This window comes from Pantherophis guttatus, chromosome 9, assembly GCF_059756535.1.
Source record: "Pantherophis guttatus breed Tessera chromosome 9, ASM5975653v1, whole genome shotgun sequence".
Taxonomy (NCBI): Eukaryota; Metazoa; Chordata; class Lepidosauria; order Squamata; family Colubridae; genus Pantherophis; species Pantherophis guttatus.
The window spans coordinates 22,431,982-22,449,304 of NC_142071.1; the positions used below are offsets into that span (position 1 = coordinate 22,431,982).

General features: G+C 43.9%; 1 protein-coding gene across 1 annotated transcript in view; it reads right to left on the reverse strand.

Annotated features, from left to right (window-relative positions):
* Nucleotides 1-1,702: 1,702 nt before the first annotated feature.
* ADAMTS8 (ADAM metallopeptidase with thrombospondin type 1 motif 8) overlaps nt 1,703-17,323 on the reverse strand; it is a 41,779-nt gene continuing 26,158 nt past the window's right edge. Inside the window, exons 2-9 of the mRNA XM_034421978.3 lie at nt 15,926-16,165; nt 14,890-15,022; nt 10,831-10,998; nt 9,442-9,740; nt 7,220-7,403; nt 6,288-6,460; nt 4,491-4,666; nt 1,703-3,092 (exon numbers count right to left, since the gene is read on the reverse strand). Of these exons, the coding sequence (XP_034277869.2) occupies nt 2,342-3,092; nt 4,491-4,666; nt 6,288-6,460; nt 7,220-7,403; nt 9,442-9,740; nt 10,831-10,998; nt 14,890-15,022; nt 15,926-16,165 (2,124 nt within the window). The 3' untranslated portion in view covers nt 1,703-2,341. The remainder of the gene's footprint in view (nt 3,093-4,490; nt 4,667-6,287; nt 6,461-7,219; nt 7,404-9,441; nt 9,741-10,830; nt 10,999-14,889; nt 15,023-15,925; nt 16,166-17,323) is intronic.

Sequence of the window (17,323 nt, forward strand, 5' to 3'; positions counted from 1 at the left end):
AGTGCCCTAGTAAATTTGGATTAACGTGCCTTGGCTGATATTCACAGCATTTGTTTGATGACCTCATGTTTTTATCTGCAAATTACAGCTTCAAAGATGAATTTTTTACCTGCGAGGGACACTTCTTCATGACGTTACCAAATAATCTTAGGAAAGTACAATAAAAATCCTTCTTTAGTGCATTTTTTTTGCGATTCTAAGATTGTGCCCGGCCTCCAAAAAAATTGAAGGAAGGAGAAATATTAATCATGCACTCACCCCTAATATTAGAATGGATCTGGAGGCATATTCTACCCATATCTTTTTAGTTATTTTTCCTACAGTGCTGGCATTCATATTGCTACCTAAGCTTCCAAAATAATGAATGATATATGACCATAAAGGGAAGCATGGATTACATCAGGGGTGTCAAACACTGAGGGCCGCATCAGTGTTGTTTGACCTTGGGGGCCCCAGGGTGGGTGTGGCTAGGGTGGGCGTGGCCAGCTCAAAGACACTTGTGTTGGGGGCGCCTGTGGTGGCACAAGCGCTCTGCCAGCAAAAATGGCCTCCCGAGCTCCGTTTTCGGCTGCGACGTTGCAACTATCTGCGGCCCTCCTGCAACCGTCTGTGGCCCTCCCTAGCTCTGTTTTCACTGGCAGAGGCACCACAGCCAGTCCTTCACTGTTTCCAGGGCAGCCCTGCGGCCCAGATCTAAGAATCCCACAGGCCACATCTGGCCCCTGGGCCTTGAGTTTGACACCCCTGGATTACATCCAGTGGTGAAATCCAAATTTTTTTACACCCGGTTTTGTGGGTGTGGCTTGGTGGGCATGATGTGGCTTGGTGGGTGTTGCTTGGTGGGGCGTGACAGGGGAAGACACTGCAAAATCTCCATTCCCACCCCACTCCAGGGGAAGGATACTGCAAAATCCCCATTCCCTCCCCACTCCTGGGAGAAGGATATTGCAAAATCTTCATTCCCACCCCACTCTGGGGCCAGCCAGAGGTGGTATTTGCCGGTTCTCCGAACTATTTAAAATTTCCGCTACCGGTTCTCCGAACTGCTCAAAATTTCCACTACCGGTTCTCCAGAACCTGTCAGAACCTGCTGGATTTCACCCCTGATTACATCTATTATTTTGAATCCCCAATGCTAAGATGAGGAGTGAATGGTAATATGGAGATACTGCTGTAGAATAACATCTCATTTAACAGGAAGACATATAAAAAAGATTGATAACCATTGATAAAGATTTCATGGTCAATTGCAGAGGAAGTCAGCCGACGACCCATTGCAGTTCTCAAACTCTTATGATAATACAGATAGCCCTCAACTTACAACGGTTCGTTTAGTGACAATTCAAAATTGTCACTAAACGAACTGAAAAAAGCGACTTACAACCATTGCAGCATCCCCATGGTCATGGGATTAAAATTCAGACACTTGATTAACTAATTCGTATTTAGGATGACTGTAGTATCAATGGGTTATGTAATCACCTTTTCTGACTTTCTGACAAGCAAAGTCAGTGGGGAGGCGGGATTCACCTAACAACAGTGGCAAGAAAGGTTGTACAATGGAACAAAGCTCAGTTAACAAATGTCTCGCGCAGCAACAGGAATTTTGGGCCCAATCGTGGCCGTAAATCGAGGACTACCTGCATTTGAAGAAACATTGCATAAGCCTGCTTATCATCCCAATCAAACTCCCTGGGACCGATTTGTCCAAACTATGAACCCCGATCTTCATTTGCGTCCACTAAACCAAGGACTGACTTACCGCTTGCCAATATCAAAGACAGAAATTTGTATGCCTGCCCTCCCCAAAGGCTTGCAGCTCTTTTGCTAACTGAAGGACGCACACAACTGTGTTCATGGGGGATTAACTCTGCATCGCAAGAACAGCAGCATCTTCAATAACGTCTCGTAAAATCCAACCCACAAAAGACACTGGGTGAAAGCGGAGGTGAGTTTCGTCTCACCTGCCGGGATGACTTAGGACACGAACTTCCCTTAGTTACCAAGTATTGACCTGCAGACATTATTTTTCTCTCTCCAAAATGTCAAATGATTTATCAAAAATTCTTATTTTCCCCCCCCCACTGAGGTAGATGTCAATTTGGAGGAAAACAAAGCACAACAGAGAAAGAGAGAGAGGAGGGTGGGGGTTAGTGGTGGTAACCCATGCCTTCTAATATTTCAAACAGGGATATGAAATAAGACCTCTTCAAGTCAGTTAGTGCCCGTTGGCCTTAAAACTACTCCCTTGCTTGGACACGCCAAGCCTAGTTGGAGTTAGGTTAGTAGTTAGACTAGGTTACAGAGGCTTCTGAGATCGCATGCCGGCCTTCAGTTCACTTCAGCACTGCTGGAGGACACAGACCATAGTGGCTGCTGGGGTCTGCAACAAATTGCATTTCTCGAAGGCAACGGGCTTGCCTAGGTAGTCAATGCACAAGGCGCTTCGTGTCCGCATTCCTTCTCCACATGTTTGGGAACAGGGGGACCACGGTCCCATCTGCCAGATTGGGCAAGGAAGGCCACTGCACGGTTTGATGTCCTCGGGCTTGAGGGCCTTGTCACAGGTAGATGAAGGCTGCCCTTCCACATCCAGACATTCTACGGTTCGTCTTTGCCAACCCGAGCTGCAGGACTTGGAGCACTCTGACCAGTCTCCCAGAACCCATTGCGAGGTCAACAAGGGCTTGATCATGTTGGCCAGGCTTTTCTCCTTGACCTTCTGCTTGCTGAATTGGAGGTCCTTGGGGATAAAAAAGGTATATTTCACCTTGGGAGGGGGGAATGCCTTAGGGAGGAACATCTCGCTGGAAACGGTCAACACCTGGACGACAATGGATTCAGGGAGCTGCTGGTAACTCTGGAGGCGTTCCAGGGTGGTCAGGGAGCCGCTGTACCTCAGGACAGTCCCCTTCACAAAAATGTCTTGTTCCATAGCGGAGATGGTGAAGTTTCCATTCAGCAGGTATTTGCCATCCAGGGTCCGCAGAGCTAAATAATTTCCGTCATGCCTTACTCCTCGTCGGCTGTGTTGCTTGATATCAATGTTGGTCGCTCCGGCTGGAATGGTGACAATGTCGTTGTAGCCAAACCTACAGAGATGAAAGAAATGGGTGTTATTGTCAGCTAAACAACGATGTGAACAACAGTCTGCTGAAGAACAACATGTATCGCTTAGGGGTGGGCTTCAAAAATTTTAGCAAGGGCTTCTCTGCCCGGTTGCTGGGTGGACATGGCCATGGTGGCCATGGCCTAGTTGGCCTCCTGCACCATGGTGGTGGTGGGGGGGTGTTTTTGCCCTCCCCAGGCTCTGGAGGCTTTTCTTGAGCTTCCAGAAGGGTGAAAACGGCCTCCTCAGGCTCTGGAGGCCCTCTGGAAACTGAAAATGGGCTCATTTCTGGCCTTCCTGAACTTCCGGTAGGCCCATTTTTCGCCCTCTCTGAGCGTCTGCGTACGCCCTGCACTTACCTTCATTCAAAAGGGGCCGTGTGGGGACTCCTGGGAGGGGAGGGATGCAGTGGGCGGGGCCAGCCAGGAGAGGGATTTGGGGTTTCTCCGAACTGCACAGAATCTTAGCTAGAGGTTCTCCCGAACCCCTGAGAACCCCCAGCAGCCCACCCCTGGTTATCTTCAGTTAAACAACAGTGTGAACAAAAGTCTGCTGAAGAACAACATGTATCACTCCATAACTAGAAGCATCCTGCTCCTGTATTTTCTCTTGGCTATTGCAAGAAGCTAAAAGGCTTGTAACTGACCTTTGGATCTCCAAAGACTCTAATCATGTGCAGGAATTAAGGAACAGTAACGAAAATGCACTACACCATTAAATACCAGAGGTCTCAATGGGGTAAAATGAAACCATTCTTATTCATCATATTCTGCTGTGTTATTCAAGTGCTTTTTTTTTTTTTTTGCATTGAGGGTGACTGGTCCTAAAATATTCAGGAAATACAAATGGTGGGGCCAAAACAAAATGCAAAATGGACATCAATTACATATAAAATACAGTTAATTAAACATGGATACTCTGATTTTTCTTTTCTTTTTACGACCCTGTAATCCCTTTTATTGGGGTGGAGTCGGGGCGACTGAATGAAGCTGAGCATTTACTGGCCGGATGCCCTTCCTGATGCCTATGTGGACTTCACAGCAGATATTTTTTTCCTTGCGCCCTGATACAGAAACATCTGCCGCTGCCTAGGATTGAACTCTCAACCTCCTGAGTATGAGGCGAGCGTCTGAACCTCTAGGCCACTCTAAATATGGATGATTAATCCTGGTTATTTATTTTCCCCCCACCTTTTTCATATTAGCATTGAAAGTGCAAACACAATTTGGAGAAGCTCACTTTCTGCTGTGGGAAGGATTTCTGGATTCTAATCCCAATAGTCACTGGAAGATTTTTGGATTTTTGCGTGTGTGTTCATAAAACTATAACTCAGCTCTAACAGGGCACCAAGCTTTGCAAAACGTTTGTGGGGTTTCCTTACTTGGATTTGTTGAGTGAGCCAGATATTTTTCTACAAGTTGAGCAGTCCCCACCACAAACTCCACATTTGTCTAGTTTCTTCGAAGACCCAATAATATGATCACAACCAGCCTTGATGCATTGTCCATGCACACAGACAGAGAGTGTTTCAGGTGCGCAGGTCGTCCCGTCAACCACCTGATATAAAAAGAAAGGAAGAATAAAATGAAGTCGATCTATCCATTATCACTCTTTAACGTAAAGGTAAAGGTTCCCCTCGCACATATGTGCTAGTCGTTCCTGACTCTAGGGGGCGGTGCTCATCTCCGTTTCAAAGCCGAAGATCCAGCGCTGTCCGAAGACATCTCCGTGGTCATGTGGCCGGTATGACTAAACACCAAAGGCGCACAGAACGCTGTTCCCTTCCCACCAAAGGTGGTCCCTATTTTTCTACTTGCATTTCTTTTTGAACTGCTAGGTTGGCAGAAGCTGGGACAAGTAACGGGAGCTCACCCCGTTACGCGGCACTAGGGATTCGAACTGCTGAACTGCCAACCTTTCAATCGACAAGCTCAGCGTCTTAGCCACTGAGCCACAGCGTCCCTTATCACTCTTTAGTGCATTTCTAATGGCTGGAAAGACATTCCTTTCCTTTAAATATATTTCTTACGGATATCTCTTTAGAAACATGGAGAATATTGCAAAGCTATTGGTTTCAATTGTGGTCAGTTCTTGTTTTGCTAATAACAGTTTCTTTATGCTTCCACTTTTCCATCAATTGATGTATATTTTCATTTACATTTCAAACATATTCATTCTTTTGGTTATTGCTGCTCATAAACTGCATGCTTTTGAAAAGCGTTTTTTTTAAATATTGTATCAACAATAGTGCATTATAGGCTTGAATGATCCTATAAATAACTTCGTACATCTTGTGCTACAGAATTCTCAAACATGTGGGTTTAGGCATGTGTGGATACGTTCAGATTCTTCTGCACATTTGCAAATGTGGCAGACGGATGTAATAATTCTGATGGATGAGAGTTTTCATCTATGCCTCCAGCTATATACCGTATTTTTTGGAGTATAAGACGCTCCGGAATATAAGATGCACCTACCTTTTTTGGTGAGGAAAACAAGAAAAAGAAATCTGCCTCTGCCTCCCAGCAATTTTGCCTCATTGCAGCAAACGGCAAACAGCCTGCTTTACTTTCATTTTCGCTTTCAGCATAGCTTGATTAGCACAAGAAAAAAAAATCTGCTCCCAGCAATATACCTCTTTGCAGCAAGCAGCAGAGGCCTGTGCAGCAGTTGGTGGGTTGCCCCCGGTTTGGACCGGTTCTATAGAACTGGTAGTAAAACTGGTGGGAGGCTCCGCCCACTTACCCTGACGTCATCAGAAGCAATCTGTGCATGCTCAATCCTTTTGCGAACCGGTAGTAAAGGTAAGTAGAACCCACCCCTGCCATGCAGCAATAGGCAATGGCAATTCCTGCAGCCTGAAACAGCTGAGCGTCGGGAGGCCAATCCAAAGAACAATCAACTTGTGCTAGTTAGGATGTGCTGAAGCTGAAATGGGCTGTTTCTTCTTGCTGCTTGCTGCAAGGAGGTAAATTGCTGGGAGGCAGAGGCCAAAGGGTGGGGCCAGTGGGTGGGTGGGGCTACATTCGGTGTATAAGGCGCACCTAAATTTTCACCCCCTTTTAGGGGGGAAAAAGGTGCGTCTTATACTTCGGAAAATACGGTATATAGATTTTTCTCCCAAGGCAAGAGGTTTTGAAATCTGTATAAATAGTGGACACATAAAAAGAATTCTTACTTTGGTTTCAAAGACTTTGAACTCGTTCCCTCTTTTAGCCCGGCAGACTAACTTGCAACGATCTCGAGGAGACACTCCGGCATACATGGGAACCCATTCTAGCAAATTCCCATTCAAGTCGGTTAAGTTGTATCTGTCATATTTCTCACATTGGTGCTCTCGAAAGCTTTTGTCTACAATGGAAATGAAAGGAGCTCACGTGAACGCAGATACACGCACAACATAAAATCTCATTTTCAACGTTTCGTTTTCAGGCCAGTAATTTGCAAAACTTTTCATCTCTACCTTCTCTGACCTGAAAGTGGTGCAGGAACCTGACTGACAGCCTACAACATCTGTTGGGTCTATCCTAACTTCACTTTCACCAAACGTAATTTGCATTTACCTGGGAATACAGCTATCTGATATTTCAGCTCCAAAGCAACTAATTCTATTGTGTAGATATGCAGCCTGCCTTAACTCATATCCTACCTGAGCTCTGTTGAGTGAGCAGCTATGCCATACTGCATAGCGGTTTACAGAGTCAGCCTATTGCCCCCCAACAATCTGGGTTCTCATTTTACCCACCTCAGAAGGATGGAAGGCTGAGTCAACCTTGAGCCTGGTGGGGTTTGAACTGCTAAATTGCAGGCAGCCTGCAGTACTGCACTCTAACCATTGCGCCACCGAGTTTCTAACAGAATTATAGAAAACTGGCAATAAATTCAGATTTTCGGCAAAACCGACTGTGGGATGCTGTAAATTGCTGTGAAACCTGTAGAACCTTAAGGGAGGCATCGTCACCCTGGGTGCCAAACTGAGGGGATTAAAAATGAAGACTACCCTAGCATATATCCAGCTACCGGGTTATTGATTAATTTCTGCACAAGCCATTTCAGTACAAATGTCTAATAACACTTGATAGCAAACGTTGCTATAAAAGAGTCAATTACCTGTTGGGGAGCATTCCTCAATGTTGCAAGACTCATATTGCACTCTTTGCCCCTCACAGTATTTGCCCCCATTTTTGGGCACGGGGTTGTCACAGTCTCTGTAAGAGAAATGCACCCCTCCACCGCATGTCCTGGAACACGGCCCCCACATGCTCCAGGGACCCCAGTTTCCATCCACAGCAAGCTGCAAGACACAAATGGTTGGATTATGGCTTAGAGACTCTCCCAGGAAAATATTAAAGCAACCGGGAAAACACCCTGATCCCCTCTGCCCTCTGGTGAAGGAGCGGTAAGATGCTCTGCTTTGCTCCAACTATTGTAGTGGTTGTCTTAGAAAAAGAGAGAGAAGGACACATCTCTGGTACCTAGAAGGAGATGAAAGGTCCCCAAGAGATAGAATAGAATAACAGAGTTGGAAGGCACCTTGAAGGTCTTCTAGTCCAACCCCCTGCTTAGGCAGGAAACCCTGCACCACTTCAGACAAATGGTTGTCCAACATCTTCTTAAAAACTTCCAGTGTTGGAGCACTCACAACTTCTGGAGGCAAGAGCCTTGATAGTACAGTGGTTTAGTGCACCCTGTCATTAACACAGCTGCCTGCAATTTCTGCTGGTTCGAATCTCTCCAAGGCTCAAGGTTGACTCAGCCTTCCATCCTTTCTAAGGTAGGTGAAATGAGGACCCAGTTTGTGGGGACAATAAGCTGACTTTGTATAAATATACAAAAGTATGAAGGCTATTGCTTAACGCATTGTAAGCCGCCCTGAGTCTCCAGAGAAGGGCGGCATATAAATCAAATTAAAAAAAAAAAAAGTTGTTCCACTGATTAATTATTCTAACTGTCAGGAAAGTTCTAGGTTGCTTCTCTCCTTGATTAGTTTCCACCCATTGCTTCTTGTTCTGCCCTCAGGTGCTTTGGAGAATAGCTTGACTCCCTCTTCTTTGGGGCAGCCCCTGAGATATCGGAACACTGCTATCATGTCTCCCCTAGTCCTTCTTTTCATGAAATTAGATATACCCAGTGGTGGGATTCAAATAATTTAACAACCGGTTCCCTGCCCTAATGATTTTTTCGAACATCCAGGTCACCAAAATGCTCAGAAAGTTAACAACCAGTTCTCCCGAAGTGGTGCAAACTGGCTGAATCCCACTACTGACCCAGTTCCTGCAACCATTCTTCGTATGTTTTAGCCTCCAGTCTACTAATCATCTTTGTTGCTCTTCTCTGCACTCTTTCTAGAGTCTCAACATCTATTCTCTGCTTTGGATGAAGAGCCAGTTTGGTCTAGGGTTGAAGGTACTTGGCTAGAAACCAAGAGACTGTGAGTTCTAGTCCTGCCTTAGTCATGAAAGCCAACCAGATGACTTTGAACCAATCACTAGGACATTGTGAGTTCTAGTCCCGCCTTAGGTATGAAAGCCAACCGGATGACTTTGGGCCAATCGCTAGGACATTGTGAGTTCTAGTCCTGCCTTAGGCATGAAAGCCAACTGGATGACTTTGGGGCCAGTCCTTCTCTCTCAGCCCAAGTCACCTCACTTGGTTACTGTTGTGGGGAAAATAGGAGGAGGAAGGATTATTAGGTATGTTCGCAGTCTTGAGTTATAACAAAAATAATAAAGGTCAGATATAAACAAAGGAAAGAAAGAAAAAGATCTTTGTAGCAACTGGAAGACCATTCTAATCCTAATCAGTCAGCCAGAGAGTAATACTGTGTTTCCTCGAAAATAAGACCCTGTCTTATATTTTTTGAACCCCAAAATAAGTGCTTGGCCTTATTTTCGAGGAGGTCTTTCTCAGACCGCTCAACATTATTTTGGGGCGTGTGGAGCAAGACGGGGCTCCTCTTGCCATCTTACCTGATTTCTAGCTCTGCGTTTAAATATTTTCAGGGAGGTCTTATTTTTTGGGGGAGGCTTATTTTAGCTCATGCATTCAAAAGCCCAGTTGGGCTTATTATCAGGGGGTGTCTTATTTTCGGGGAAAAAGGTAGGTATGTTTTTTCTCTGTCCTCTCATGTTTACATTCTCTCATTTATCACACAGAGCTTTGAAAGTTTTGAACATCTTCTCTTTGCTGGTTCTTCATGTCTGATTTGACTCCATTATAGATGCTTCTATTCAACCCAGTCCCAACCAAATAAATACTATCGATGTTCTTCATGTGCTATTTCTACCTTATTAGAGATAGGTGGTCTACATTATATCTCACTCCAAGATTACCTTGGGCATCACCGTATCTTGTGCCACGCAGTGGCTCTCCAAACATATTTTCCCTGGACCACAGGGTGTCCCATCAGCCCAGGGCAAGCTGCCATTTTTGGTGTGGCAAAGTTGCTCTCCAGTTTCCAACTTGCACCAAAGCTGGGAGCAGACGTCTTCCTGTGTGGCATTTGGACAGTGTTGGAACTCTTTGCCAAATATTTGCTGACACTGCTGGTCTAGGTTATACAATGGTATTTGGCCTGGAAGGTCAGTCGGGAGGGCAATAGGTTGGGCTGGTTCATCAAGCAGACAGTTACCTGGTGAAAGAGGAAAAAGTACAAAGACTGTCTCAAAGAATGTATCATCCTTACAGCCAAATTTCCACGAGGCTCTTAAAGAAGTCCATAAAGCAGAAATTGGCCGTAGCTATTGTCTTAATCTTTCTACTCTAAAACAAACAAACAAATAAGCAGATAAATCCATCCATCCATCCATCCATCCATCCATCCATTGGTGAAATTCATTTTTTTTTACGGTTCTGTGGGCATGGCTTGGTGGGCATGGCCTGGTGGACGTGGCAGGGGAAGGAACTGCAAAATCTCCGTTCCCACCCCACTCCAGGGGAAGGATACTGCAAAATCCCCATTCCCTCCCCACTCCTGGGGGAATGATATTGCAAAATCTCCATTCCCACCCCACTTTGGGGCCAGCCAGAGGTGGTATTTGCCAGTTCTCCAAACTACTGAAAATTTCCGCTACCGGTTCTCCAGAACCTGTCAGAACCTACTGGATTTCACCCCTGCATCCATCCACCCATCCACTCATTTATCTCAAGGAGTCTTCAATCTGAGGTAGATATATCTTATCAGGTGAGCAAAACCATAATAAAGATCCAGACCTTTTTATTTTTATTTTTAAGACTTTATGAATTAAGTTTGCAAACGTTCTGCACATCGGTACCCTTGTTTGAGTACCCATGTTTTGACAAGTAAGTTGCATTGAAGCTTAGAATGTTTAAAAGATAGACTTTTATCTGTAAAGTGTTCTTTGAAATAAACATTGAATTGTTCTAATGAAATGAACATTGAATTGGCATCAATTTGCATTAAATACGGTGAAATCTGTAAAGTGTTCTTTGAAACGAAGGTAACACATGACTAAGTTTTTGATCAGTGCTATTTCTCCAAAAACATATTTCATTTCGTTTCATTTATTAAAGCGATGCTCCCCTTTGCTCATACAAAACTGACTTACAAAAATTCAGTCCAGCTTGGCATGCATCAGATTTGGGTCCCAAAACGGCGTTTTGAAACATGAACCTGATCCTGTTTGCAAGGGTTGAAACTTATTCAACAAATATTGTCAAACAAGCTCAGCATGATTATATACATATATGAGGATATGTACCGTGTCCTCCATCCAGGAATTCTGTGATATACATGGCACTGCAGGGGGACCAAGGCAGGGTCTTGTTTAGATGAATAAACAATGGAGCCATCATGTGATGTTTTCCTAATGTCCCAAAGAGCCTTTTGCAGCTGTTGGAGTCATCATGAGGCATGCTGAGCACGTGCCCTGCAAAGAAAGAAAAATGGATGGTTAGGTGGCTCGGTGGCTAAGACGCTGAGCTTGTCGAGCGAAAAGTCGGCAGTTCATCGGTTCGAATCCCTAGTGCCGTGTAATGGGGTGAGCTCCCGTTACTCCTCCCAGCTTCTGCCAACCAAGCAGTTCGAAAGCACGTAAAAAATGCAAGTAGAAAAATAGGGACCACCTTTAGTGGGAAGGTAACAGCGTTCTGTGCGCCTTTGGCGTTTCGTCATGCCGGCCACATGACCACGGAGAGGTCTTTGGACAGCGCTGGATGTTCAGCTTTGAAACGGAGATGAGCATCGTCCCCTAGAGTCGGGAACGACTAGCACATATGTGCCAGGGGAACCTGAACTTTTAGAGTATAGAATAATAGGGTTGGAAAGGACCTTGGAGGTCTTCTAGTCCAACCCCTTGCTCAAGCAGGAGACCCTGTACCATTCCAGACAAATGGCTGTCCAATCTCTTCTTGAAAGAGAAGGAGCACACATAACTTCTGAAGGCACACCATTCCACTGATTAATTGTTCTCACTGTTAGGACATTTCTCCTTAGTTCTAGGTTGGATCTCTTGATAATAGGTTGACTCCCTCTTTTCTGTGATAACCCTTCAAATACTGTAAGTCTGCTATTTTATCACCCTTAGCCAGGGGTGGGATTCAGCCGGTTCGGACCAGTTCGGGCGAATTGGATGCTAATTTTACATCTGATTCACCAAACCGGTAGTTGCAAGGACTGGCTGGCCCCGGCTACCCTGCCCCTCCCAGGAGTCTTCATTCGACCCATTTTGGATGCCAAGTAAATGCAGCGCCCGCACGGAAGCTCTGGGAGGGTGAAAAACAGGCATCCCAGAAGTTCCCAAAGTCTGGAAACAGGCCCATTTCCAGCCTCCAGAGGGCCTCCGGAGGCCTCCGGAGGCCGAAAAACAGGACTTCGAGAAGTTTTGGAAGTCCAAAAATGGGCCCGTTTCCGGTCTCTGGAGGACATCCGGAGCCTGGGGGAGGCCATTTTCGCCCTCCCAGAGGCTCGAGGGAAGCCTCCAGAGTTTGGGGAGGGCGAAAACGCCCCCCTGCCATGGTGTAGGAGGCTGAGTAGGCCACGCCCACCATGGCCATGCCCACCCAGCAACCGGCAGAGAACCAGTTGCTAAAATTTTTGAATACCACCCCTGCCCTTAGCCCTTCTCTTCATTAGACTAGACATATATAGTTCCCTCAATCATTCCTCATACAGTTTAACCTCCAGACCCCTTATCATCTTTGTTGCTCTTCTCTGCACTCTTTCTAAGGTCTCACTCAACATCTATTTCTGTTGCAGGATTCAAATACTAATAAGGTACTTCTCTAAATTAGCAAGAATGGGCACCTGAAACAGGCATTCATATCTTTCTGGCATCAAACTGCCATTATAATAAAAGATATAATTTTCAAAAAAACCCTTCATTAAAATTTAAAATATTAAAATACTAATACAAATACATCTGTAACAAAAATACGTCCATGATAGTTGTACACTTCAACGTCGTTCCAACAGTACACAAATCTTAACTCTATTTATATATTCTCAGGTATTCCTTCTTGGAATATTATGTCATGTTGGTGCTGATGGGTTCTTCTCTACCTTTCATCATAGAAAGCCATTTAACCTATCCTCTTTTAGAAGAGAATATTTGTAGCTCAGGAATGTAGCTGCATTGATGTTACCTAGTTGGATAATGAAATGTCTGCAAGAAAACCACCATGCTCAGAGAGCACCAAGGACTTCACAGTTCAGCCCTGAGCTACAAATATTCTCTTCTAAATGATGATAGATGCATTGATCAATGCATTGATGTCGATGGAGGAAATAAATCAATGTACCGTCAACCTTTATTTCTATTAAGATCTACTTTAACAAATGAGCCTCTGAAGCAGTTAACAATAAATGTTTTTATTTACATAAAAATAAAACAATATCTATTCAAATACTTAAATATCCTGTCAGAGATATATATATATATATATATTGTTCATTTTTTCGTAGGTCTATATGTGTATTACTGTTTTAGCCAGGGTTTTTCTTACGTAAATCAAAATGTTTGTATAGTCATAGTTAAGTGACATCCCAAATCACTATTTTCTAGGCTTTATCAGGCATTTAAGCAGCATTATGTTGTCTACTGCAAGACTTAAGGGAGACTAGAATAGATCAATTTCTGCCTTATTTGGCTTCATCGGCTAGCCACACCCTCATTTTATGACTCCTCCCTGTAATGGTCAAAAAATGAACAAAATAAATATTTGACCGTTACAGGGAGGAGTCATAAAATGAGGGTGTGGCTAGCCGATGAAGCCAAATAAGGCAGAAATAGATCTATTCTAGTCTCCCTTAAGTCTTGCAGCAGACAACATAATACTGTTTAAATGTCTGATAAAGCCTAGAAAATAGTGATTTGGGATGTCACTTAACTATGGCTATACAAACATCTTGTTTTACGTAGGAAAAACCCTGGCTAAAACAGTAATACATACATACATACATACATACATACATACATACATACATACATACATATATATATAATCGTTCTAAGCGATGTTAGTTCTAGCTATTCTTCCTCAGAAGAATTAATCTTGTAAACCATCAGAACTACCCTTCTAACTGACTTCCAAACTACCCACAGTTTTCTAACAGAAGAGATCGGTTTTCTGTCAAGAATCTCCTTTTATACTGTCAACTGTGCCAGTTAGGGGAGGGAATATAAAAACCCGGGAGATTCAAACCTATTAGCTGCTTTCTGATTGGCTTATTTACCTGTCCATGCCAAAGGCCGTTAATAGGCACAGCAATTGAGAAATAACTTTTCTCTCACAATTGATGATGCTACCTAGTTGAGTAATGAAATGTCTGCAAGAAAACCAGCTAGCTCAGAGACTATCAACAAGCCCACCTATCATCCTTTCTTTAACGGCCAATCTGGATGCACGACTGTCTTTAGAAGATCATATAACAGCCGTGGCCAGAGGAACTTTCTATCAGGTTCGCCTGATTCGCTAATTGCGTCCCTTTCTAGACTGGACTCATTACGCACAGTCACTCAAGCCCTCGTCATTTCCCGACTTGACTACTGCAATGCTCCCTACATGGGGCTCCCCTTGAAGTGCACCCAGAAGCTCCAACTGGGTCCAGAATGCGGCCTGCGAGTAATTATGGGAGCAACATGGCGCTCACATGTAACACCTCTTTTACACGAGCTGCACTGGCTTCCGGTGGCCTTCCGAGTGCGCTTCAAGGTGTTGGTTCTTACCTTTAAAGTGCTCCATGGCTTAGGACCTGAGTACTTACGAGACCACCTGCTGCAACCGATAACCTCCCACCAACCAATACGCTCTCACAGAGTAGGCCTACTCATAGTATCATCATTAAAACAATTTTGTCTAGTAGTTCCAAGGGAGAGAGCCTTCTCTGTGGGGGCACCTACTCTTTGGAACAAAATACCCCCTGGAATACAAATAATCCCAGATCTTCGCACTTTCTAACGTGCCCTGAAGACCTTTCTGTTTCAACAAGCAGGGCTAGCATAAACACCTAAATTCTATGCCAAGATCTTAGCAGATACACCAAGTTGGCTCAATCTATTATTTATTGTTTATATATATATATAAAATATTATATGTATATGAAATCTTAATCTGTTCACCGCCCTGAGTCCTTCGGGAGAAGGGCAGTATAGAAATTCAATAAATAAATAAATAAATAAATAAATAAATAAATAAATAAATAAATAAATAAATAAATCTTGAGAAGGCATCCTACAATATGTAGGGGTAGCCTTTCTACAAGGCAGATGCCGATTTTGCTACGATGACGGACTACCCATCAAGCTAGGCATAGTAGCTACCTAGTTCATGGGCCAAGGTGTAAGCTGCTTGGAGACCCTCATCTTCTATCACAGAGCAGCTTTTGTTTGGATCACACATGGTTCCGGTCTCAGCGACTCCAAGGGTTCTGCAGGTTTGACGTCCGCAGAAATCCTGCGATTGAAAAAGGTAAGATGGAAATGATATGAATGTTGAGTTACAAAGGAATGGTCCTCCATTCTTCTTCTTCTTCTTCTTTTTTTAAAACAAGTTTTATTGGTTTTTTTTCCTCCTCTCCCACATTCACCCACATCTTTTTTTTTTTGAACAGAGTGTTGGCCATTTCTTATCTTATACAATTAATCAGATTCAAATACAATTCTTGCCAAAATCATCTTCCCCCTTTTCTTTTTTTTTAAAACATATCTCAATATTTCTATTCTTGCATACATAAACACCATCTTCATTTGCCCCTAGATTCTAACTTTACTGTTTATTCATATTTATTCTCTTTTATTCTTAAACAATTCATTCTTTATCTTAATATATTTATATTTGTTTGTTCAGAGTTGCCTTTCTTCCAGTTCATCTTTTTTTTTAATTGTACAGCAATCTTTCTCCTCAACCCTACCCTCTCCCTCTTCCCTATCCCTTCCTACTTTCTTTCCCCATCCTCTTCTTCTCTTCTCTACTTATTTTATTTTATTTTAATTAATTAATTACTTTATTTAACAAGTATTTATATGCTGCCCTTCTCCCGAGGGACTCAGGGCGGCGAACACAGATTTTAAAAAAAAACAAAACATGCCATAATAAAATCCCGCTAAAACCTGATTAAAATCAATAATAATCAATAATAAAAAATAATAAAACCCAAGAATCAGAATCAGCCCATTCGTTGGAATAGCTAGATCTTCCCCTTCCCTTCTCCTTCTCCTCCTCTCTCCCCCCACCCCCCCATCTTACCTTCTCTCCTCCTCTAATTTCCCTTCCCTTCCTTCCTCGGTCCTCCATTCTTCTATTAGATCATCTTCAAGATATCCCTCAGAAGAAATCAGCCAACCTTCACTTAAATACCTGTCTTGTCAGCAGGATTGCAGTGTCATAGTGTTCTGGATGACGGTCACTTAGAGGGTTGAAGAACTGTTGCCAATTACAGAAGTTCCTCAGCATCAGACCGCCATTGTCAGATACTTCTGGTCCAGCGTTTTCATCTTCCACTACCAACACCTTCACCACCACCAGGTTGATAGAATTCTTCAGGCTGGGGTGCTTGTAGATTTGAGCAGCCACAGACATCAAGGTGAGGATATGATTCTGAAAAACCCACCAAAGACATGGGAATAAAACAAGTGGTATTTCTAAAAAAAACACACCTATAAGGTTATTATTTCCTTCAAGAACTTTTACACTGGAATTCCTTTTGCACTCTACGTGACACATTGCAGTGCTTAGAAATCACCAGACCTGCTGGCTGGGGAATTCTGGGAGATGAAGTCCACCTATCTTCCAGTGGCCAAGATTGAGAATCACTGCAGTAGAGTAACTGCTCGGTGCAGATCTCGTGACAAACATCTCCTAATTAACAGTAACAGTAACAGAGGTGGAAGGGACCTTGGAGGTCATCTAGTCCAACCCCCTGCTCCAGGGGTGGGTTCTAAATTTTTTACTACCGGTTCTGTGGGTGTGGCTTTATGGTCACGTGACAATTCTTTAGGATTTAGCAGAGGTACTGGTCTACCAGGCTTTTAATTGCTTGCAGAGCTATACCGGTCTACTCATTTGTTTTGGGAGGCACCGGTCTACCCATTTGTTTTGGGAGGCACTGGTCTACCACCACACTACCTTTTAACACTGATCAGCTGTAGGGCGGCCCTTTGAAGCCCCGTGGCAAGAGTTTAAACAGTTTTTTTCCTTCTAGCCAATCAACTGGGACTCGGGAGGGAGCAATAGATTGTGGGTGGGGCCAAATAAAAGGTAAGAATAACACGGGGGTGGGGTGGGCGGGTGGGCCAGCTCCCGAACAAAGAGAACCGGTTTGGTGATGTCATATCGTCACTGCTACCGGCTCGGCCGAATCGGGCCGAACCGGGAGGAACCCACCACTGCCCTGCTCATGAAGGAGACCTGTACTAGGGATTCGAACCTCCGAACTGCCGACCTTTCTGATCGACAAGCTCAGTGTCTTAGCCACTTGAGCCACGTAGCCAGGCTGTGGGAATACTAGGAGGCGATAAAAGCATATACATTTTTCTTGCTAAATTCTGGTTGCCTCAGGGCTCGTTTTCAGCACAATTTGCTGCCAACACAACAACATTTAAGTGTTTCTTTGGATAGAGAACCAATCTATCCTTTCATAACCACCAAGGCTGCAAAACAAAACAGAGGAGAAACTGATATCGCTGGGTTGACGACTTGGCCAGTTGCCTGCTCTCTAATTAATTTCATAAGGCAATCAGGATGAAATCTCATTTA